This window comes from Meles meles, chromosome 6 (genome assembly GCF_922984935.1).
Source record: "Meles meles chromosome 6, mMelMel3.1 paternal haplotype, whole genome shotgun sequence".
In the NCBI taxonomy this organism is placed as follows: domain Eukaryota; kingdom Metazoa; phylum Chordata; class Mammalia; order Carnivora; family Mustelidae; genus Meles; species Meles meles.
The window spans coordinates 121,426,475-121,451,081 of record NC_060071.1 but is presented as its reverse complement, the minus strand read 5'-3'; the positions used below and the strand labels follow the sequence as shown (position 1 = coordinate 121,451,081).

Here is a 24,607-nt window from a genome sequence, read left to right as displayed (position 1 = left end):
TGCTGCAATCACAAAACTGATTTCTCTGCTTTCCTTCTTGACTTCTATCACCTGCCCAGCCCATTCTCAATACAGGAAGCAAAGTGATCTTGTTAAAACCTAAGTCCAATCATGTTACTTTCTGCTTGAATGCCTCCAATGGCTTCCCATTTACTCACAATAAAAGCCAAATCCTTACAACAAATGGTACTAACTTTGGATTTATATCTATTGTATATAATTCTTTAAATAGAAATATCCTACATAATTATTTTAATATGTAGGGAAAAATCTACATGGACTTCTAATATTTTTTTCTTTCTTTCTTTCTTTTTTTTTTTGGACTTCTATTTTCTTTCGCTTCTCTTGAATACTGTTTAAGACAAAATAACATTACAGAAATAAATGAAAGGCACTACTATATATGAAATATTAATGAAGTTTTAGCTAGGTTTTATTATATTAGAATTTAACATTCCTCCAGGAACCTAAGTGTATATAGATTTCAGTAGCTTGCAAAATGGACTAAATTTTGAAATCCACTGTTCATCTATAAATGAGCATGCACAATGTTCCCAAAAGATAATTCTTCATTTTTTTCTAGCCATCAAAGATGTACTCCATTATTACACTTACTTTGTGATTGAAGAGTAAGTTTATAGGAGACATTTCCAACTTGACTAATGGTAAGGGAACTAGACAAACAAGTGCTTTCATTCACTTCTTCTATTCCAAAAGGTTCTATCACTTCCGCAATAACAGAGGACAAAAATCCTTCAGAAATGCTATGATGTAATATCTTTCTTATGTAAGCTGTTCCAGTTTTCCTAAAAACCAAACCAACAAACATCAAGCCATCTGGATAAAACAGTGGTTCAAATGAACAAGTTTGTGAACACATGATTTATAAATATACTACAAACAGCTAACAAATGAATACTTGGTTAACATTTGTTCAACCTCACTAGCCAGCTATAGCAACTGGATACAATTTCTCACCCATCAAATTAGCAGATATTTTTAAATGACAGGGGTTCAGGAGCAGCAAGGATTGAGTGGAGATAGGCACTCATCCACAACTAATGGACTATAAACTGATACAAGCTTCCCAGAAAGCAAATTGACTGCATGCATAAGAGCTCTAGCATTATATTTTTTCCCCCTCTGAATCCGTAAGTCTACTGACAGGGTTCTATCTTAAGACAATAACTTGAAATACAGAAAAAAAAGCTTTCCACACGGATGTTCATCAAGGAATTATGATAAAAATTAGAAATAAGAAACAACAATGGTAGGAAAATTAAGTACATGATAATATATGATCCACTTAGAACAAATGCAACTATTAAAATTGCATTTAGAAAGTTTTTAATTACATAAAGTAATTAGTAAAGAAAAGTAGATAAATTATTAGTAAAATAAAGTAAAGTAAAGCAGTCATGTTATAATGTCTAACTGAAAGCAAGGTGAAAAATATTAGTTAGAAAATAAAAAATGCATATTTAAGAGATTAATTGGTAATTCATCAAATGTTACCAGTTGTCGCTTCTTAATGTTTATCCTCATGTTTATCTTTTTTTTAAAAAAAGATTATTTATTTATTTGACAGAACAGGTAGGCAGAGCAGCAGGCAAAGGGCAAGGGACAAGTAGACTCTGTGCTGAGTATGGAGCCCAATATGGGCCTGGATCCCAGGATCCTGAGATCATGACCTGATCCAAATCAAGAGTCAGTCGCTTAACCCACTCAGCCACCCAGGTACACCCATGTTTATCTGACTTCTAAGAAATTTGTATAGTAAGTAAGTAAAAGGAAAAAAATCCCTTTTTTTAAAGTGTAAAAAAAAGGGTAATAAATCTAGACACAGACCTTACACCCTTCACAAAAATTAGCTCAAAGTGGATCACAGGCTTAAATATAAAATGCAAAACTATAACGATCATACAAGATTAACATAGGAGAAAACCTACATGACCTTGGTCATGTGGATGACTTTTTAGATATGACACTGAAGGCATGATCCATGAAAGAAAAAACTTGATAAGCCATACTTTATTGAAGTTAAAAACTTCTGCTCTGTGAAAAACACTGCCAATAAAATTAGAAGACAAACCATAAATTGGGGTGCGGGGGCATGGATATTTGCAAAAAACACATTTGTTAAAGGACTGTTATCCAAAATAAACTGTAAAGCAGGAAAAAAGCCTTTTTTCCCCTACTTCCCTAGATTCTGCACCTGGGGCCCTGGAAATTAAACTGACAAGAGACAGATTACAAGAGGAAAACAAATAGAGTTTATTAACCTGTGTGTCATGTTTCCACAGGAGAGAAATGTCAGTGCAGGAGAAACTCAAGGGGATGGTTAGAACCTGGGGCTTACAAAGCATTTTTAACAAAGAACAGTAAGTTTGTAGAGAAGTGACAAGACAAAAGGAAAAGGGGTTTAGAGTGCCAGACTGTAGAAAAGTTAATGTACAAGGAAACTAATGAGAGAGAAGTCTTGCTTAATAAGATTTGTTATGTAGATGCTGCTGGGGTTTCTGAACTGATACTCTCTGGAGATTAGGGATCATCTTGCCTTTCTTGGGAGGGAGGGAGAGGGTAGAGATTTTTTTTTCTTTCTCTTCTTTTATTTTTCTTTCTATTTTTTTTTAAAGATTTGTTTACTTTAGAGAGAGAAAGAGAGAGCTTGAGCATGAATGGGGGAGGGGCGGAGGGAATGGGTGGGAGAGAATCTCAAGCAGACTCCCCAATGAGGGCAGAACCAGAGGCATGACTCCGTCTCAGGATCCTGAGATTGTGACCCGAGCTGAAACCAAGAGTCCTAGGACACTTAACTGACTGAGCCACCCAAGCATGCCTCTTTTTCTTTCTTTCCTTTTTTTTTTTTAAAGAATTTATTTATTTATTTATTCATTTATATATTTGAGAGAGAGAATGTGTGTGTGTGTGTGTGTGTGTGCACGCGCACGCACATGCTTAATTGCTTCACTGTTGTTTTTCCTTCAAGTGTTTTCTCAGATAAGAATTCAGGCAAATGATAAATATCTATGTTCTTGGTCAGAAGACCAGAGGAGAAGTAACAGCTCTGACATTTATCAGTTGTGTGATATCTAGAAATTCCATCCCCGTGAATCACAGTGTCCTTACACATATTTTATGGAGGGGTTACTTTGGTTTCAAGTCAGAGGCTTTTTCCCCTTATGTCTGCTTCTTCTCAACTGCCTTCAGCTGAAAATAATCCATAGGCCAAGTTGGAATATTTTGGGGTGGCATATTCTGATCCCCTACAATACAAAACATTCTTAAAACTCAGTAGTAAGAAAACAAACAACCCAATTAAAATTGGCAAAAGATCTGAACAGACACTTCACTACAGAAGGTATGCAGATGGCAGATAAGCACATGAAAAGATGCTCCGTGTCACAGGTCATCAGGAAATGCAAATTAAAACAACCACAAGATGCCACTACACACCCACAGAATAGCAAAACTTGGGGCACCTAGCTGGCTCAGTCAGTAGAGCACTGACTCTTAATCACAGGGTTGTGACTTCCAGCCCCACATTAGGTATGGAGTCTACTTAAAATTTTAAAAAGTAAATAAAAATAGAATGGCAAAAATACAAAATGCTGATAGCACCAAATGTATGCAAGGATGCGGAGCAACAGGAACACTCATTCATTGCCAGTGGGAATGCCAAAAGGTACAGCCACTTTGGAAGACAGTTTGGCAGTTTCTTATAAAGCTAAAAATGTTCTGGGACCCAGAAATCACATTTCTTGGTATTGATCCAAATGAGCTGAAACAAGCTCACACAAATATCTGAAGAAGGGGGCCTTTGGGTGGCTCAGTGGGTTAAGCCTCTGTCTTTGGTTCAGGTTGTGATCTCAGGGTCCTGGGATCAAGCTCCACATTGGGCTCTCTGCTCAGCAGGGAGTCTGCTTCCCCTTCTGCCTGCCTCTCTGCCTACTAGTGATCTCTCTCTCTGTCAAATAAATAAATAAATAATCTTTTTTAAAAAATCTAAAGAAGGATGTTTATAAGAGCCTTTATTCATAACTGCCCCAAACTTGGAAGCAACCAAGCTGTCCTTCAGCGAGTGAATGGATAAACTGTGTCCATTCAGACAATGGTATGTCAGTGTAGTTTCGTGGATACTAACACGTGTACCACCATAATGCAGGGCACTGATAGTGGCAGTGGGTGTGGAGGGTGAGTCTATGAGAACCGTACTTTCTGCTCAGGTTTGCTGTGGACCTAAAACTTCTCCAGAGAATAAAGTGTATTGAAAACACACAACACACGCACAAAACCTTACCCTCTTTGCATCTGAAATCAATGACCAATGGCCAGGCAGCTACCTTAACGATCGAAGCTGTCTCCCCCCTTCCCTATTGGAGTTTCTTGTATTCGAGTATTTAGGATTGCTCCATTACAGGAGAGGTAAGAAATCCAATTTTAAAGGAGGAGGGAAGGAGATTTGGAAGGATAGGCTTAAAATTAGAGGAGTCAGTGAGTTTTTGAGGCAGAGAGGAATATCTGGGGAAAACATTGCAAAAGGACAGATAGACAGCTATCATCAAACTTAACTGCCTACATGTCCTAAGCTCCCATTCCAAGACTGATGCCATCCTGAGCCCTGCCCCCTTCCCACCCAGTGGCCTACCATCAGTGGCCTTTCCACCACACCATCTCACTATGCACCATCCTGTTTATTAAACACAATGGATTTTTTTCTTGTTCTATGCATTTACACTTGCAATTCCTTTCACCTGGAAAGCTTTCCCCTTAGTTTTTTGCTCTCTGTTCTCAGCTCTTTGTTGATCCTTCTCAATCCCTTTGGTCACCACATTTACTTCCTTCTTAGCATGTATGAGATCTAAAAATATTTTGTTTTTTTGTTACCTATTTGTCATCTGCCTCTGGTCATTAGAATGTCTTCTCCATTTGAGCAAGGACCTTGTCTATTTTAATTACTACAATCTTCCCAGTGCCAGCATAAGACTCAACACATATTAGGCACTCGGTAAATATTAACTGAATTATTAAATAGCCTCACTAAAAATGTGTAAATGTTGATGCTTTCCTTTTAAGCAATTTAGTACAAATAGTGACATTGTTATCATTTTTAAGAGTTTGCTGACTGTTATAAAATGAGATAAATTCGTTCTTAATACTTGATCACTTATGAAGTGACTATAATTCTCCAGTTATCAAGCCGATACAGTTTTTGTCTTTTGTTTTTTTGCCTGGGTGGGTATTTAATCAATTCCTACTGTGGGAAGGAGTTTGATTCAGTATCAGTATTGAATCAGTTTGATTCAATATCTCATTGTAAGTGGTACTCTATATCTGTTGTTGAGATTATATAAGGCTTTTGATCCCATGATCTGGATTCCTTGCTAATACTATGAATCCCTTCTTTTCCAGCATCTAACCTTAGTTCCTGAGTCTTATTCCTCAAACTCTCTTTTGAATTCTAAGCCTACCATTTGCCACACTGCCTGATCCCTTACCCATAGCCTGTCTACCTCAGGTACTTGTCTCCTTAAGCGCAGTGTGAGAACCTCGGATTCCATTACCATGATAGGACAACCTGCAGCTGGATACAGCAAGCAGAAGACAAGCATCGATGGTTTTTTTAGGTCAAGATCCAGGCAATGAAACAAAGTAATAGTAATTTTTCTATCCTGTTAGTCTACCTCCCAAGTATCTCTCAAATCCCTCGATTCCTCTCCATTTCTACTATCAACACCTTAGACTAGATCATCAAAATGTATCCCAGACCACTGAAAATGCCTTTTTAAAATTATTTTTTATTTTTTAATGAGGGAATTTTATTTTTTTATTGTTATTTTTTTTACAGTGAAAAATTTTTATGTGTCCTTCCCTATTCCATGTTTTTTTCTGCCCTTATCGGCTATACTGCATTTTTAGGGCCCACATATATATTTTTAAAATTTCTTTTCATTGTTTTTGCACCACACCCAGTGCTCCATGTAACACATGCCCTCCGTAATACCCACCACCTTGTTCCCCCAACCTCCCACCCCCCGCCCCTTCAAGACCCTCAGGTTGTTTTTCAGAGTCCATGGTCTGCCTTTAAATGATCTAAATGAATCCACAACACAACTACAGTGGTATTCTTTTTTTTTTAAAAAAAAGCTAGCTAAGATAAAGAGTTTATAAGTTTAAAGAGCAGTAATAATGGTGTGGTGGTGCTGGCAGGCTGTGCCTTCCACCTCTCATCTCCATGCCATTCTACGCAGAGAAGAAGAGAGTGCTTCTCCCCATGATAAGCCAAGAGGACCTTCAATGGGACCACTTGATAAGCTTACATGTCTTCTAAGGTTTGAGGGATCTAAGGCAAAGGGATCAGAATTAGAGTCATCCTAAGAAAATATAAAGAGTGGAGACAGATCAGACACCTAGGATAGGGGTTATATATGCAGGGACAAAAATATCAATTAATTTTAGGGGCACAGTTGGTTAATCTTTTCTGACTCTTGATTTCAACTTGGGTCATGATCTCAAGGTCATGAGGTCAAGCCCCATGTCATGCTCCATGATCAGCAGGGAGTTTACTTGAGATTCTCGCTCTCCCTCTTCCCCTCCCCTCCCCCCTTCCTATATGTGCGCTCTGTCTCTCTAAAATAAGTAAATAAATCTTTTTAAAAAAAAATCAATTAATTCTAGACTTTAACACACATGTAAAAATCTTGTATAACATGAAAAAAATTCTCAAAACAAAACAAAACATAAAAATCCAACCAGAGGGGCACCTGGGTGGCTCAGTGGGCTAAAGCCTCTGCCTTCGGCTCAGGTCATGGTCTCAGGGTTCTGGGATCGAGCCCCACATCGGGCTCCCTGCTCAGCAGGGAGCTTGCTTCCTCCTCTCTCTCTGCCTGCCTCTCTGCCTAGTTGTGATTTCTCTCTGTCAAATAAATAAAATATTTAAAAAAAAATCCAATCAGAATACAAAAGCCTTAACCTAGTAAAAGAAAAAAAAAATGGAATGAGAGAGAAAAAGAATCTCAAAATACGGCAAACAAGACTGTTAACTACAGAGAACAAACTGGTGGTTACCAGAGTGGAGGTGGGTGGGGGCAAGAGTGAAATAAGTAGTGGGGATTAGGAAGGCACTTATCGTGAGAAGCAGTGAGTAACGTATTTAATTGTTGAGTCACTCTATTGTACACCTGAAACTAATACAACACTGCATGTTAACTGTACTGGAATTAAAAATTAAAAAAAATAAGGCAAGAAAGAAGAAAGAGCAAAAAAGAAACATAAAAAAGTAGGACAAATACAAAGCAGAGTAGAAGATGGCAGAAATGAATTCAAATATATTAGTAAAAAATAATAAGCGTAATTGGACTAAACTCTCCATTAAAAGACAAAGATTGTTAGACTGGCTAAAAAAATGTAAAATCAATATATGTCTTTCATGAGAGATATAGGCAGGTGAGGTAAAAAGAAAAAGAAAAGAAATCATATACAGGCAAGTATAGCTTATAAGAAGGCTCATACGATTATACAAATTGCAGACCCCTCCAAAAAAAAAAAAAAAGCCCTAAAAATGCACTGTTTCTCAATAACAACAACAAAACAAACAATCCAATTAAAAAATGGGTAAAGGACTTAGATAGATATTCCTCCTGTGAAGATATAGAAATGGTCAATAAGCAGATGAAAAGATGCCCCCCATCACTAGTAATTAGGGAAATGGAAATCAAAACTGTAATGAAGTACCACCTCACATCCATCAGGATGGCTATTATCAAAAACATTAAACAGAAAGTAACAAGTGTTGGCCAGGATGTGGAGAAATGGGAATGCTTGTGCCTTGTTATTTGGAATGTAAAATGGTGCAGCTGCTGTGGAAAATGGTATGAAGTTTCCTCAAAATGTTAAACGCTAGTGGTGCCTGGGTGGCTCAGGCATTAAGCAACTGCCTTCAGCTCAGGTCGTGATCTCAGGGTCCTGGGATCGAGCCCCATGTTGGGCTCCCTGCTCAATGGGGAGTCTGCTTTTCCCTCTCCCACTCCCACTGCCTGTGTTCCCTCTCTCGCTGTCTCCCCCTCTGTCAAATAAACAAAATCTTAAAAAAATAAATTAAGTATTAAATTATCATCTGATCCATCAATTCCAATTCTTGGCATATACATTACAGAATTGAAGGCAGGGTCTCAAAGAGATATTTGTACATCCCTGTTTGTAATAGTGTTATTCACAAAAGCCAAAAGATGGAAGTAACCCAAGTGTCCATTGATAGTTGAATAGATCAGTAAAATGGGGTACATTTTTCTTTATGGATGTGTGTATATATGGCAAAGAATAGAATATGATTCAGCCTTAAAAAGGAAGGAAATCCTCACAAGGTATGACAAGGAATGGATCATGAATGAAACTTGAGAAACATGAATGAAACTATGCTAATAAGCCAGCCACAAAAGAACAGATACTATATGATTCCATTTCTATGAGGTCCCTAGTCTAGTCAAATTCAAAGAAATGGAAAGTAGATTGGTGGTTTTTAGGCACTGTGAGGTCTGGAATATGGCGAGTTCTTGTTTAATGGTTACTGTGTTCCTGTCTGAAAGATGAAAAGGTTCTGGAGATGGATCATCATTGCAGTTGCACAATAATGTGAATACGCTTAATGTTACAGATCTGTACACTTAAAAATGGCTAAAATAGTAAATTTTATGTTGTGTATATTTTACTACAATGGAAGCACTGAATACAAAATAAAAGCATTATTTTTTAAATTTTTCGTTAAAATATTTTATTTCTTTATTTATCTGAGAGAAAGAGAAAGGGAGAGAGAAAGCATGAGAGGGGGAAGGTCAGAAGGAGAAGCAGACTCCCCACTGAGCTGGGAGTCCGATGTGGGGCTTGATCCCAGGACTCTGGGATCATGACCTGAGCCAAAGGCAGTCACATAACCAACTGAGTCACCCAGACACCCTATTTTTTCAAATTTTTATTTTAAAGAGGGAAAGAGAGGGTGTCTGCATGGGGCAGGGGCTGAGGGAGAGGGAGAAAATCTCAAGCAGACTCCCCACTTAAGGCAGAGCCCAACTCAGTGTTCAATCTCAACCCTGAGATCATGACCTGAACCAAAATCAAGAGCCAGATGCTCAAACAAGTGAGGCACCCAGGTGCCCCAATATAAAAGCATTATTAAAAAAAAAACAAAACCACAAGTAAGTGTTCTTCTGAATCTTACTCTTAAGTGCTACCTATTTAACTCTTCAGTATTTATATGCAGTTGCTCTAATAATACCCCTTCTCCATATACTTACTGTTTATATTTCTCTGTGTATATATTTTTAAAAACAATTAGTCAGTTGCTTTCCATTCATTACCTCTACAGCAACATGGGTCTTTAGTCCCTGTGCAAAATGCCCAGTTACCACTGCCCATCTGGCTAATAGCAGACCAAAATAATGAAGATAGGTATGGTCAGTCTATGCCACAGGCATTCAGAATAATTGCCAATTGCAGTTGTCACTACACATGTCCTAAGTAAAACTGGAAAATGACTGAATTTACCCCTTGATAACCTTCTGTCTCCTTTTCCTTCAACCTTCTCCATTATGACTCGTGGCTCAGCAGCCCCCAGATCAGTGCCTCTGTGTCCAAAGTCACCCATTCTAACTGTGGAAACACCTTCATAAAGCTCTCTCTCTCTTTTTTTTAAAAAGATTTTATTTATTTATCCAACAGAGAGAGATCACAAGTAGGCAGAGAGGCAGGCAGAGAGAGAGAGGAGGAAGCAGGCTCCCTGCTGAGCAGAGAGCCCGATGCGGGGCTCGATCCCAGGACCCTGAGATCATGACCTGAGCCGAAGGCAGAGGTCTAACCCACTGAGCCACCCAGGTGCCCCCGTAAAGCCCTCTTTTTGCCCAACGAAGAATGCCCCAGTTTCCAGAACAATCTTTCTCTTCAACAGTCTCCCCAACCTTATCAAAATCCCTTTTCCAAAGACTGACAACAGCGTGACCTGAGAAGATTACTGAATGAATGGTTATCCTTACAGGAATGCCTAATGGAGTCCCAAAAGCTCTGGTTTTAGATTTCCTGTCTGGTTTTTCTTTGACTTTGAAGGATATACAGAAGTCAGATAAAAAAAACAAACAAATAAATACAAATCATTATAGAGATGAAAATAGTCACCAAATATGAAAAAAATGTTCAACTTATCAGGAAGACTTAAAAATTCTAAACTTATGGGGCTCCTGGGTTGCTCAGCTGCTTAAGTGTCTGACTCTTGATTTCAGCTCAGGTTGTGATCTCAAGGTCATAAGATAAAGCCTCAGTTCCAGCTCCGAGCTGAGCATGAAACCTGCTTAAGATTCTCTCTCTCCAGGGCGCCTGGGTGGCTCAGTGGTTTAAGATTCTCTCTCTCCTTCTTCCTCTGCCCCTCCCACTTATTTTATTTTTTTAAAAGAGATTTATTTATTTATTTGAGAGAATCGAGAGAGCCTGGATACGGGACTTGATCCTGGGACTCCAGGATCATGATCTAATCTGAAGGCAGTCACTTAACCCAGTCAGCTTCCCAGGCACCCCAACCCTCCAAAATTCTAAACTTACATGTATCTAACAACAGCCTCAAAGCATACAAGTAAAAATTGATAAAGCTACAGAAAGACATTGATAAATTAACACATATGGAAATTGTAACACAACTCTCTCAATAATTAATAGATTGAGCAGAAAAAATAATCAGTAAGGAATCAGAAAATTGGAACATAACAATTAACGAAATTAATCTGACAAATACTTACATTGCACTGAACAATAGACTATAGTCTCCATAAACACATGTAGAATATTTACAAAAATTGAGCATAATAGCCTAGTCTTTCACCATAAAGAAAATTTCAGCCAATTTCAAAAAAAATCACACTTTTGAGAAACAGGAAATTCTGATCTTAAACAAAGTGTTCCAGAAAGTAAAATTGAAAAATTTATTTATGACCCTGGTATGATCTTATATAAAAAATCAAGTGAGGACATATAAAGAAAGAAACTACAGGCAAAAATCGCTCGTGAACACAGATGCAAAAATCCTAAATATTAGCAAACTGAATCCAGAAATGTATGAACATAGATAATACACCATGACTAATAAAGGTATATTCCAAGACATCCAGGCTGGTAAATCATGGAATCAGATGTGTGAAATCCATAATATAATTCACATCATTAAATTAAGGAGTAAAGGGGAAAATTCTATATATAAGCCCAGTAGTTGCAGAAGCATTTAACACCAAAAATAAAACACCTCTTAAACTGAAAAAAATTTTTTTTCTATAAGCAAAAAGGGTAAAAAGAAAAAAGATGAAAGGCATAATACATATTGGTGAAACACTTTAAATATTCTTTTAAAAGTCAGGAACAACAGGGGCACCTGGGTGGCTCAGTGGCTAAACATCTGCCTTTGGCTCAGGTCATGATCCCAGTGTCCTGGGATGGAGCCCCACATCCCGCTCCCAGCTCAGTGGGGAGTCTGCTTCTCCCTCTCCCTCTGCTCCTCTCCTTGCTTGTTCTCTCTCTCTCTCTCAAAAAAAAAAAAAAAAAAAAAAAGAAGTCAGGAACAACAAAAAGCCTGCTGCTATAGTCTGAACGTTAGTGCCTGTGCTCTCCCTATTCATATGTCAAAAACTTGATGCACAAAGTGATGGTATTAGGAAAGGGGGCCTTTGGGAGGTGACTTAGGTCATGAGGGTAGAGCCCTCACAAATGGGATTAGTGCCCTTTACCAAGAGCCTCCAGAGAGACCCAGAACCCTCTACCATGTGAGGACACAGTAAGAAGTCAGCCATCTACAACCCGGAACAACCCAGAAGAGGTCTTCACCAGAACCCAACTCTGCTGGCCCCTGAGTGTGGACATGGTCTCCAGAACCAGAAGACGTACACTTGTTTGTAAGCCACTCCAGCTGTGGCCTTCTGTGACAGCAGCCTCAAAGGACGAAGTCACCCACTGTGTCCCCATGTAGTGAACAAGAACCTAGACACTGTAATAGGGAAAAGGTATACCATGCTAAGAAACATTAAGAAGCAAAACAAACTGTTTGCAAGTGACACAGTGATTGTCTTAGAAAAACAAGTACCACTACTTGGAAAATCAAAAAAACACAGAAAACAAGCGCTGGAATAATTAAAGAAAGTTAGCAGATTCGAACAATTTATGGTTGCTATAGAGAAGTCAGTTACCAGATTTTGGAGGCAGACAGGTGAAGCCAACAAGAAAAAGAAACGAAATAAATCAGATAAAGCAGAAAGTTATCGTTTTCCGTAAGCCCATCTGAGAACTAGCATCAGCAATGAAGATAACCAGCTCACAGGAGATCCCTGGGAATGAGCCATTCCAAGGGGAGTTAACACAGGAACCATGTGGAGGAGCTTGGGAGGGTGAAACACAGTGCTGGCCCTCACACAAACAAGAAATAGCTAAAACTGTAAAAAAAAAAAAAAAAAAAAAGGCGAAGCCTAAGGGTATGCTGGTGTGTGAGTTTGGAAAAGCTGGAGCACCTTCTGAAGGGGAGTGTACACTCACAAGTTCTTTCCATGGGCTTCCCTGGAGGCCTATGGAAAGACCAGAGCAGAGCCAATAGACCAGAGGTCCAGGCAGCCTGGAGGATGGGAGAAAACAGGCATGAAGCACCACCCACTTTTCTGAACCTTCTTTCATAGGAAGCAAAACTTTAAGCCCTGGGAGGCTGGACATTAACCATTTTTGCACACAGACCTCAAAAGTGGTGATCCATGCTGGGAGGGGTCCCTGCGGGGGGTGCTGGCTCTGACATCCTGGTTTCCTGCCTGCTTCCCTCCCCGGCCTTTTCCCTACGTAGGAAAAGCTTTAAGCTACTGGGTGACGGGAAGCAAAGCCACTCATCCATGAGGTACAGGCAAAGACACATTAAGACAACAGAAGGAAAAAATAGTAACTCTCTGCCCATTAACAGAGGGTCAGGAGGCTGTTTTGAGCCTAAAATTCTGAAAGAACAAAGTAGAATTATCCCACTGTCAGGAGAACAGCCAGAAATTTCCACCCAAGATTGAACTGCAGATATCAGGCAGAATTTGGCTATAAGAGGTCATTTCTATTAACAGATTAGTGTGTTTTGTGGTTTTTGTTTTGTTTTGTTTTTTTTCTCCTTAATGGAACCCGACAAGCTGAATCTGACGTTTAGATGCAAGGACAAAGGCCAAGGGAGGAGGTGCTGCTCACAGAGGGTTAGTCAGTGTGACAAAGGGAAGACTAATATGCCAACGAAACAGAAGAGAGGAGAAACAGACCCACGCACACACGCAACCCTGAGAGACGGATGCAGGGGGGCAGGGAGGGCCCATCGAGGGGGAAAGGAGAGGCTTGTAAGGACAGTTGGTTATTTACGTTAAAAAAAAGAAAGGCAGAAGTCAGTTCTCACTCCACAAGATACACATATGCTCCAGACAGACTGAACACTTCAACATGAAAAGCAAAAGTTTAACACGATTACAAGGAAACACGGGAGAGTTGCTAAAGACAATGCGGTGTGTTCGTGCGAGTGACTAGCACACGCGTCAGTACCAAGTGATTTGGAAAACATTGTCGCTGTACAGAAAAGGCAAGTTGCGGGAGAATAACACATCTACAGAACCCCACAGTGCGTTCTGATGCGTAGGGACATGTTAAAGACCCAAAGAAGAAAAAACATCTCGGGGCGCCTGGGTGGCTCAGCGGGTTAAAGCCTCTGCCTTCGGCTCAGGTCATGATCCCAGGTTCCTGGGATCGAGCCCCACATCAGGCTCTCTGCTCAGCGGGGAGCCTGCTTCCCTTCTCCTCTCTCTGCCTGCCTCTCTGCCTACTTGTGATCTCTGTCTGTCAAATAAATGAATAAAATCTTAAAAAAAAGAAGAAGAAGAAAAAATGTCTCAATGTTCACAGAAAATTCGAGATGATGCTGATCTCTGGAGGGACTGGCGTCACAGGGGGCAGGGGAGAAACAGGAAAGAATAGGAAAGGTTCCCTGGAGAACTGCCCAAAGGGTGAAGGGACCCTGTCTCAAGGTGATAGGGGCAGCTGTCACCAAGGGGACACCTGCTACTTCCAAAGGACTCCGGGGGTCTCTGCCCACTTTACTTCACATGCCTTCTCTCCCCCAAACTCTGAAAGGGTTAGAAACCAAAACGGAAGAAGATAGAAGCTGGAAAATAGTAATAAGCATGAGCAATACACCTCCACCCCAAGCACCCCAGTCTGGGTCAGGTCCAAATACGGGCTGGAAAACACATTTAAATTGGGTAAGAATTTGACCTCTTTTGAAACACTGGACAAGAAGAGAGCCATGTGATTATTAGACTGACTTAGACTTTCTTAGCCAAAGAAATGTTCATGTGCCCTCGAAGACAAAAGCTGTGGGATTTGCCTGATACTTTATCCAGAGGTTAAGTCCACCAAGGAGTCGGAAAGACAGGAGGAGGAAAATTCAAGGTGGTCTTTCTGGCTTGTTCAGGGAGCAAATTTCACATCTATCCGTTCAGTTATTCACTTAATTAGAAGCCTCGGGTGCTTCCCCCTTGCTTGTAATGACATCCAACCCCTGCTCCCCACCCTGGCTGGGACACAGAAGGCCCTCCCTGACCTGGCTCCATTGTCTTCAATAACTTCTCTCCTTTTTTCATGACACTGAAGTTACTCTGGTTTTCCTTCAGTTTCTCAGACACCCATCATGCCCCCTTTGCCTGGGGGCCTTCCACATGCTGTTCTCTCTGTCTGGAACCTTCCCCCCACCTCCCCCTTCATCCTCATTCTTCCGATCCCATCCTAAGCAGCGCTGGCTCTGAGCAACTTTCCATCATCCTCCAAACAAGGGCTCAACCCCCAGGAAAATACTCTCTAGATGCGCCACGCCCCTCTGCTGTCAACTGTCATCACGTAAGTACAAGGTGTGCATGGGTTCGAATGCCCTCTTCACGGCTCTCTCAGGACACTGCGAGCCCCTTGAGTGTAGTAAGTTTTAGGCAACTATTTGTGGAAGAAATGAATGAAGGGCTCCCCCTGCTCCACTCTCTGACTACCTAGAATCTGCCTTGGCCTATTGCTGACTTTGGGATTTTGGGTCCCCCATCCTTGACCTGCCTGGCTGAAGTCTGCCTTCCTTCCAGTTCTCTGATCCTGGCTCTTTGCTCCCCTTTCCTGCCTTGGAGATGCTCATTCCCTAGTTTCTGCACAAGTAGGACCATATTCCAGAGTCTTATCACAGAATGTACTGCTTCAATTTTCAAATACAGGTTCCTCACTTTTCAAAAGTTCGCCTTACACCATTTCACTTTGACCAAAGACCTGCATTAGCACTTGGGTTTGCTAACTGAAAGAAATCTGAAGAGAATTTTCACTTTTACGAGAAAATGCCAAAAGTGAGAAGAGCATCCCACTTTTGTTTTGCAGGAAGCAGATCTGTTATAGGGGCCCCACCCAGCCCCTTCCCTGCAAACTCCACAGGGCATCTCAGCATCAAGCTGCCAGAGCTCTGACCTGGGTGAGCACCTGGGCTTCATCTCCACTTATTTTGTGCATCTGTTAGCAAGATGCGTCCTAAGGTATCAGAAAAAGCCTAATAGAGGGTATTTGTGGGGGGGGGGGGTCTGGGAATGCTCAGAAATTTTTCCATGTAAGTTCAGGGTAATTGCTTCTTTGCTTTACTCCTGTCCAGCTTGTGAAAAGTTTCATAGGACTGCTGTACTTTGACATAGTAAGGGAAACTTGTATTTGGATGCTTAAGAGAATGATCATATGCTTTTTAAAATAATCAGGATATAAAAATTAATATTAACATTGAGATTATCATGCTAATCTTTTAAAAAGTGATTCTATGTTTTTTTAAAAAGATTTTATTTATTTATTTGACAGAGAAAGAGAGCATAAACGGGCAGAGCAGCAGGCAGAGGGAGAAGCAGGCTCCCTGCTCGACACAGGGCTCAATCCCAGGGCCCTGGGATCACAACCCGAACCGAAGGCAGCTGCTTAACTGACAGCCACCCAGGCTCCCTGATTCTATGTTTTCTATAAGGACATACCGACAGAAACTAAGTGGCTTGGGATGTCACCCATACAAAAACCATTGAAAACAAAATATAGTTTTAGACATCACAGGTGCTTTTCTTCAACATAGAAAGTTCTATGATCCTTGTTAGAAACAAAAGAAACAATGATGATGACAATAAAAAGCATACATCCAGCACTTTTTCTATTGTATGTGATTTCAGTCTTCACCTTCACTTCTGTGTGAGCTGCCCCATGATATGTGGAGTTGTTGGCTGTGGGACAAAGTGCATACTGATGGCCCAGTACAAATAGAAGAAACAGATTTCACTCTGGTGGAACAGGACCCACTCATCATAGGGTGAGTTCAGGGGTGCCTGGTGGCTCAGTCAGTTGAGCGTCCAACTCTTGATTTTGGCTCAGGTTCATGATGTCAGGGTGCGAGATCGAGCCCTGTGTCTGACTTCACACTCAGCTGGCAGTCTGCTCAAGATGCTCCCTCTGCCCCTCTCCCCACTTTAAAAAACAAAAGTAACAGGGTGAGTTTCTGGTCATCTGAAAGTGTTCCTTTTCTGGCTGTTAGATGTTTCGGGAGTGGTAAAACTCATCACATTCTTCAAAGAGAGTTTTCAGACTTAAAGGTAGCTTTCAGAGCCGGTGGCTCTTGCTGATATTTTAGAAGTAAGCATTGCTAAGAGTATCTCATACCCAGCCATGTGGTAATTCATGCAAGATGGTCTTCACACTGTTTGATGTGTCTGTCTCCAAGACATGTGAGAATGGCCATGTGTGTGAACCCTGTGGACAAACAGTGTCCAGTGAAGCCGAGAACATGTTTGATACTCAAGATGACAGAGCACATTTCCCGAAAATGCCGACACAACCAGCCCCGTGTTTCTAAGCCTGGGGCCTTACTCAAGGCACCTTGGCGTCTATAAATGTATTTGGCCATCCGAGGCATCAAAAAAAGATGTACACTATTTCACCAAGGAAACCACTCAAAGAAGTTGCCTCAAAATTTGGAGTTGAGTCAATCAGAGAAAGACAGCTATCATATGATCTCTCCGATATAAGGAAGTGGAGATGCAACATGGGGGGTTATCGGGGTAGAAGAATAAATGAAACAAGATGGGATCGGGAGGGAGACAAACCATAAGAGACTCTTAATCTCACAAAACAAACTGAGGGTTGCTGGGGGGAGGGGGGTTGGGAGAGGGGGGTGGGGTTATGGACATTGGGGAGGATATGTGCTATGGTGAGTGTTGTGAAGTGTGTAAACCTGGTGATTCACAGACCTGTACGCCTGGGGATAAAAATACATTATATGTTTATAAAAAAATATAAAACAAATAAAAAATTTAAAAAAAATTTGGAGTTGAGTAACCAGTGTGCAGTCTAAATAAACGGAAGGCAAATCAGTACCTACCTGGAGTGTATCACTTTTCCCAAGTGCATGTTGTTGAATTTCTTGGTGTATATGGTTCCCTCAGGTTCATTTGCAGGCACGTACGCATAAAAGATAATTTCTTTTAAGGCGATGTACTGAGGCGCTAGGGCAGTTTCGAAGCCCATATCAGGAGCCTGGAGAAGGAAAAGAGCAAAAGACATTGCATTTATACTATTTTATCTTTCAATTAGGGAAAAATGCAAATATCAGATTGGTTTCCAGTGCGTGTCACAACAGTACCGTTTTGCTTATCAGTAGGAGTCATATTTCAATGTGTTCTGTTTGTAGATCCGTGTGTGTGCAAGGAATAATGCATTTTTCCATTAGGGAGGCCAAAAAATTCTGGGGAGTAAGGTTCAGTTTAGGGTTCCTGTGCCTTTGGTAGAAGGCTGGAGTGCAAGGGTGGGTGGAGGTGTGTTTTCCATTGGGTAGGAGGGGCCTGGTGGTACAGAATTTAGAGATCAGTTCTTACTGGAGTATTTTTTTTAAAGGATTTTATTTATTTATTTGACAGAGAGACACACAGTGAGAGAGGAACACAAGTAGGGAGGGTGGGAGAGGGAGAAGCAGGCTTCCTGCTTCTGATGTGGGGCTTGACCCCAGGACCCTGGGATCATGACCTGAGCTGAAGGCAGATGCTCAACTCCAGGCACCCCACTGGAGTATTTTTTTAAAGGAGGGTGCGGTGGTATATGTCTCCTCACTTGAAAGAGGCTGCCAATTCTCCTTGCCTTGGGATGGTCCCTAAAGTTCCCAAAGCTGGTCAGGATCAGGATCAGAGAAGGGTGTGTTGAAAAGACCACCCCAAAGGGAATGTTGGGGTTGATCTGGTGGCCATAACATGAGAAGTAGGTGATAGACAGTGCAGACTGGCTAGGGGCACAGGCATTCAATGGTGTCTCTAAGACCCATTTTCTGTCATGCCCTGTCCACTGGGCTCTTGAGAAGAAGAGAGACTAGGAAACAGGTGAGAATTGGCGTGAGACTGAATCGATGTCTTAAGGCTCTTTAAAGAGCCTCTTGAAAAGGCTGAAAGTGCTTTAGAATTCCCAATGCCATTCTAGCATGGGAGTGACAAGAACATCCCACGAAAAGTGTGTACAAGGCCAGTGAAAGGCCACACACGACAAAAGCACAGGCCCTGGACCTGCTGTCCGGGGAGATGCCTGGTCCAAGAACTACCCAGTGGTGTGTGTAATTTGGGCTAAATTATTAGCCTTGCTGTGCCTCGTTTTCTTCATCAGTAAAATGAAGATAAAGAGTTGTTATGAAAATGTAAGAATGCACAACAGTGCCTGGCACATAGAGCCAAATAAAGAGGATGACTGTGCAATTTGCTTTGGGCGTTTGGAGGTGAACTCCTCTTGCGGCTAAAAACCCCGACTGGCTTTTGATTTTAATAATTAAAATTTTTACATAAGAGAACTAAGACGTTTCTACAAGTTGTAAAGTTAGTGACAAATGGTGATATCTGCTTTTTCTGTAAGTCCTACTCTCCTGTTCATGTCCTTTGATTTGTGTCTGTGCAGAGCCCACATCACAGCAAATATATGGAAAGTCCCATGGCAGCACAGTACGGTCACGGGGAGGTCACGTGACAGCACTGTACAGTCACGGGATAGTCACGAGGAGGTCACGTGGCAGCACTGAATAGTCACGGGGAGGTCACGTGGCAGCCCTGTACCATCTCGGGGAAGTTCCCACATCACTCTCTTCGCATCTCAGACAAGGAAAGTGAAAACACCATCTTTTCAACTGGGGTAATTTGGCCTGGTAATTGGAATATCTATGAAAATAATTGGCCTGGTAATTTGGAATATCTATGAAAACTAAAGTCAGCCATTATTCTGTTTCCTTTAGGACAAAGGGATGGTTTTATTAAGGCCAAGTTTTTTTTTTTTTTAATCGGATTCTTTGCTGATATAGTGAAGAAAGTCCATTTTCACAACTGTGTGCCCAAGTGATGTGTTCTCAGGCAGAACCTTCACAAGTGGCACATTATGCATTAAAATTATTTGAAAAACCTCTGTGTGGCATCACTTAGGAAGACGATAATATCTGCTTTCTATAAGAGCATTAGAAAAGGAAAGAGCATATAAGAGCATTAGAAAAGGTGCAGGGTGAATACAAAAGAGGAGAGGTAAGCCAGTGGGGAAAAGATAACTCGTGTTTCTTGGTCAGCCTTGGGAGGTAGAAAAATCAAACGTACTGCGCACCTGGGTTGGAAGACAGAGGTCTAAGTAATAGCTTAGCGTATCTGGCGGTGTTCCTGTGAAGATATTTGTAGGGAGAGATTCTGGGTGGAGTTAAAGCTATAGAACCCAGTATGGGACTGGGAAGAAGGTTTTGGAGGGGTCCTTTGGCATGTGGGGGTTTCCCCTATAGTCAGATGGGGCAAAATGCATTAATAAGAGTTTGTCTCAAGCAAAACACCTTCTCGTTTTCCCATAATTCTGTGCGCACAGTGGGACATCAATTCTTAAAACAAGGCAAACAGTCTCAATGCATTTTATCACTAACCTGTCCAAAAATACTTGTAGGATTCCCAGAGGTTCTAAGTGACATATCAGCTTCAAAATGGTCTGGAGTCAGTTTATGTATAAAGCCCATGTGGTCGTAGTATAATGTGAAAATCTTATCAGAAATAGATCCAATTTTACTATATCTTCTTAATCCTGTTAGGAAACAAACAGACATTTCTTGATATAGTACAACTAGAGAACTTTCAATACCATATCTTGGGGGGGGGGGGGAGAAAACCTTTCACTTAAACTAAAGGGTGGGAGTAGGGCTTTGAGACTCCAGAATTAGTAAAACTCATGTTAGTCTTTGTTAAGTCCCCCGGAAGTCCTTTCCAGGCTCCATCTCATTCCCCAACCCCAATTGCTGAAGTAGGTAAAGGACGGAGGGGGACGAGGTAGAGGTCTAGAGGAGGAGAGGTGAGTGCCCCCCTGGTGGTGGTTCCTCCTCTCGGTCCAGGAACCCTGACACTACCATAGCTAGGAGGCAGTGACAACCCTCAGAGAAGCAAGGTGAATGATCCGCAGAGGCCGTTGGGTCATTTGCTATCCTAGGATAAATATGTTGAATGAGATTTGGTGTCCTACGTTTCTTTCATGCTTCATGGAAACATGTTAAGCAGCACTAGCAGTAATCTGGTAGGACATACAACAAGCACACATCCAACCAGACATGGGTCCAGAGAGCCAGCCGCCTCCCCTGGCTAAAGCCTGAGAGAACGCTCAGGTCTTGAGATGCAAAGGCTAATTTCCACACCCACACCCCAATCTTCCATTCTTCTGTCCCTGACCCCTGAACATTGGAGTGCCCTAGGATTCAATTTTAAATCTCTTTTCTCACCATCTCTGGAGATCTCACCCAGTTTTAGGATTTCAAACCCATTTTAATGTGAATAATTCTCAAGTTTTTTTTTTTTTTAAAGATTTTATTTATTTATTTGACAGAGAGAGATCACAAGTAGACAGAGAGGCAGGCAGAGAGAGAGAGGGAAGCAGGCTCACCGCCGAGCAGTGAGCCCGATGTGGGACTCGATCCCAGGACCCTGAGATCATGACCCGAGCCGAAGGCAGTGGCTTAACCCACTGAGCCACCCAGGCGCCCAATAATTCTCAAGTTTAAACCTCCTGTCTAGTTCTCTTCCCTGAACTCCAGATCTAGCCTCCCACTGACAGTCCCTTCCATGGCCGCCAGGCATCTCACGCTGAACTCCTTCCAGACTGAGTTTCCAATCCCCAGGAAAACTCCTCCACCCAAGTCCTCCTCATCTCTATCACAGCAACTGCCATTTTTCCTGGTGCTCAGTCCAAAACCTTGGGGTCATTCGTAACTCCTCTCCTTTTCTCATGCCCTACATCTGAGCCATCCGCAAATCCCACTGATTCCCCCTCAAGACAAAAAGAGAATCCAACCTCTTCTTGTCATTCCCACCTGTCACCCTGCACAAGCTGGTATGACATGGGAAGAGGTTTATTATGAGGAATTAGCTCACGCAAGCATGGAGGCTGAGAAGTCCTGTGATCTGTTGTCTGTCAGCCTGAGGACCAGGGTCTGGCGGAACTCCAGAGGACAAAGACGTGAGAATGGAGAACCGGAAAGAGGACTGGTGTAAGTCCCAGTCCAAGGACAGAAGACTGATGTCCCAGCTCACAAGTAGGCAGGAAGCAAAAGGGGTGAGTTCCACTTTCCTTCACCCTTTTGTTCTACTCAGGCCCTCAAAGGATTGGATTATGTCCACCCATGCTGGGAGGGCAGTCTGCTTTACTGAGCCCACTCATTCAAATGTTGGTCTCCTTTGGACGCAGACACATTCAGAAATAATGCTTCCCCTGGGCACCCCTTGGCCTCGTCGACTCATAAAATGAGCCATTACAATTGCTGTGGTTCAATATGCCCTAGCTCACCTATAAACATACAATACACTTCAACATCTTGATTGAGATCACTTTTATAATTGCTGTGTCTTACAATCATTGTCCACCAGGTGGCACCCACGATACAGTGGCCAATTTGCTACAGGGGAGTGGAGTTTGTGTCTGCTCTGTCCATGACTTGGAGTTTCCTGAAACACTAGTATAATAAATGTTAAATTTTACTGATGTTTAACATGCCTTCAAAAATATTACATTATAGGGCGCCTGGGTGGCTCAGAGGTTTAAGCCGCTGCCTTCGGCTCAGGTCATGATCTCAGGGTCCTGGGATCGAGTCCCACATCGGGCTCTCTGCTTGGCAGGGAGCCTGCTTCCCTCTCACTCTCTCTGCCTGCCTCTCTGCCTACCTGTGATCTCTCTCTGTCAAATAAATAAATAAAATCTTTTAAAAAATATATTACATTATAATTTGGCATTGAAACAAAGTTACTGTGGGTGCAGTAAGAGGAAAACAAAGCAGGGCTTCTATTTATCAGTAAAGCAAAGGACACTGGAAGAATTACTGCTGTTTCACATTTCCTTGTACAGCCACAACCAAGTGCTTTCTAGGACCTAAGAAAGGAAGAAACTCACAAACAGATGAAACTTCATTATCTTCTGCTAGTGAAATACACTCAAAAGGATCGCCTTATCACACACCAAGCAATGCAACTGTAGGCCGGGGAAATAATGTTGGAGTAATCCATGCATCACTCAGCATCACGGTTAAAACACTGTGTCAAAATGTAAATCGAAGTTTTTACTTGTGTTAACAGAACAAAGTCATCTTACAACCAATGGGTCTCAGATTTGGTTCAATACAAGTTTTACGACATTCTTCTGTTGGCTCTGCTCATGAATAAATGGTTGGGTTGGCTCCAAATTCTTAGGTAATGTTATTTTTCTCTGAAGGTTCTGAGAAGAATATGTGTTATTCATTGTTGTAGCAGCAAAAATCCAAGACTAGCTTTTTTTTTTTTTGCACCTTTAAAATTGATTTACACTTTCTTTTTCAAATCATTCAGACACGGCTTTGATTTCAGTTTAAAAAAATAACATATTATTGTCAATTTGAGTTTCCTTTATTTTTTTCCTATTTTCAGTATGCATTCACCCATCCAGCCATTCACATCGGGAATGTGCTAGGAACCATAAACAGCTACCACCTCTGCATCACTGGAAATGTCTCCAGCTTGCAGTTTCTCAATCTTTAGCACGTATATTTATCATTTTAGAGTCTTCCCACTTATTTATTCATTCTACACGTGGGCATGTTTTTTAGTTGTATCTATGATATGTAATAGTTTATTGCTTATATGGACAATTTAGTTCCATTTTCTTTGGTGTTATTTTCACTGTTTCCAAAGAAATCTTGCTTAGTCTAGTTTGATTTTTATTCCACAATATGTGCTATTTATTCTCTATTTGCCTGTTCCCCCAGATCCATCCCCAGACTTTCTTTTCTCTGTCTGGGACACTGAAAGGCTGACCCCTATGAATTGCATTATTTGTGCTGTGTTTCCAGATGCGTTCTGATTGGGTTTGGCCAATGAAAGGCACTAGGAGGAGGTAAGGACAAGGGAAGGAGAGAAAAGTCTACATAGTTCCTCCTACCCTTCGCCCTACTTTAGTGATGCAGTACTGACACCAGCTTTGAGCCTCTTACACTGAATCTCTTGCAGGATGGTCCCTGCTGTCTAGCTTTGATTGGGCCTAGGTGATACTATTTCCTACCTGCTACCTTCTATCTATCACTTATTTATTTACTTTATCCCTTAATTCAAAGGGACGCTAATGGTTTTCGCCCTTTGCTAATCTCTAGTTATTTTAAGACCATTGTTGGTTCCTTTAACTTTTTCCACTGCTCTAGTTTCCTTATAAAGGCTCTCTAGGTGAGACACTTGTGTGGAATTACGTTTCCTGCCAGGACTTTAAGTGACACAGATTTCTCCTCAAAGTATCCCTGGAAGAGAGAATATCAAGGCTGGATTCTGGAACTGAGTTGCTCACATATTGAAGGAATGCACAGATGACCTCTATGCCTGGCAGCTATTGGGACATTGGTAATCCACAGCAAGCAAGGACATCACAATTAGTCAGATTATTACTGGCGTAGCATGGGATGGTATGTCTGTGGAGGGCAGCACTTCAGATGATCTGATGGGGCGTCTGTACATGACAATGACAGTTATGGTTTTTACAAAAACTGTAAGGTAGTATGACTTTTATGGATATATTGAGTTTTCAAAAAAAACCTTATTCATGACCTTGAATACTCAACTTAAGGTCACAGTAGAATATTTGACAGCTATTAGGGAAGAAAAGAACCCTCACTTCATACCACACACAAAAATAGAAATTTCACACTGATCTATATAACAAATATAAAAACAAGCTTCTAGAAGAAAACAGGAAAATACCTTCATAACTTTGGGATAGCCAAAAGATAGCCTTCTCAAGTAGGATATGAAAGAAGCACTATCCATAAGGGCAAAGACTGACAGAATGAACTTTTAAAAAATTAATAATTTTGGCCCTCACAGGACACCATAAAGAGAAGAGACCGGTTGTTGGTTGGGAAGAGATGTTTACAAGTTATGTTCCTAAAAGAGGACTCGTGTCCGTAATACCTTAAAAACTCATAGAAATCAATAAAAAAAAGTCATTCCATTAAAACCTTGATTAAAAAGAGACTTGAGATAATTTA

The 24,607-nt window shown here is 41.3% G+C and overlaps 1 protein-coding gene across 1 annotated transcript in view; it reads right to left on the bottom strand.

The window, feature by feature from the left end:
* CATSPERB (cation channel sperm associated auxiliary subunit beta) overlaps positions 1-24,607 on the bottom strand; it is a 117,863-nt gene that overhangs the window by 34,642 nt on the left and 58,614 nt on the right. Inside the window, 3 exon segments of the mRNA XM_046009900.1 lie at positions 616-806; positions 17,453-17,607; positions 19,994-20,148. Of these exon segments, the coding sequence (XP_045865856.1) occupies positions 616-806; positions 17,453-17,607; positions 19,994-20,148 (501 nt within the window).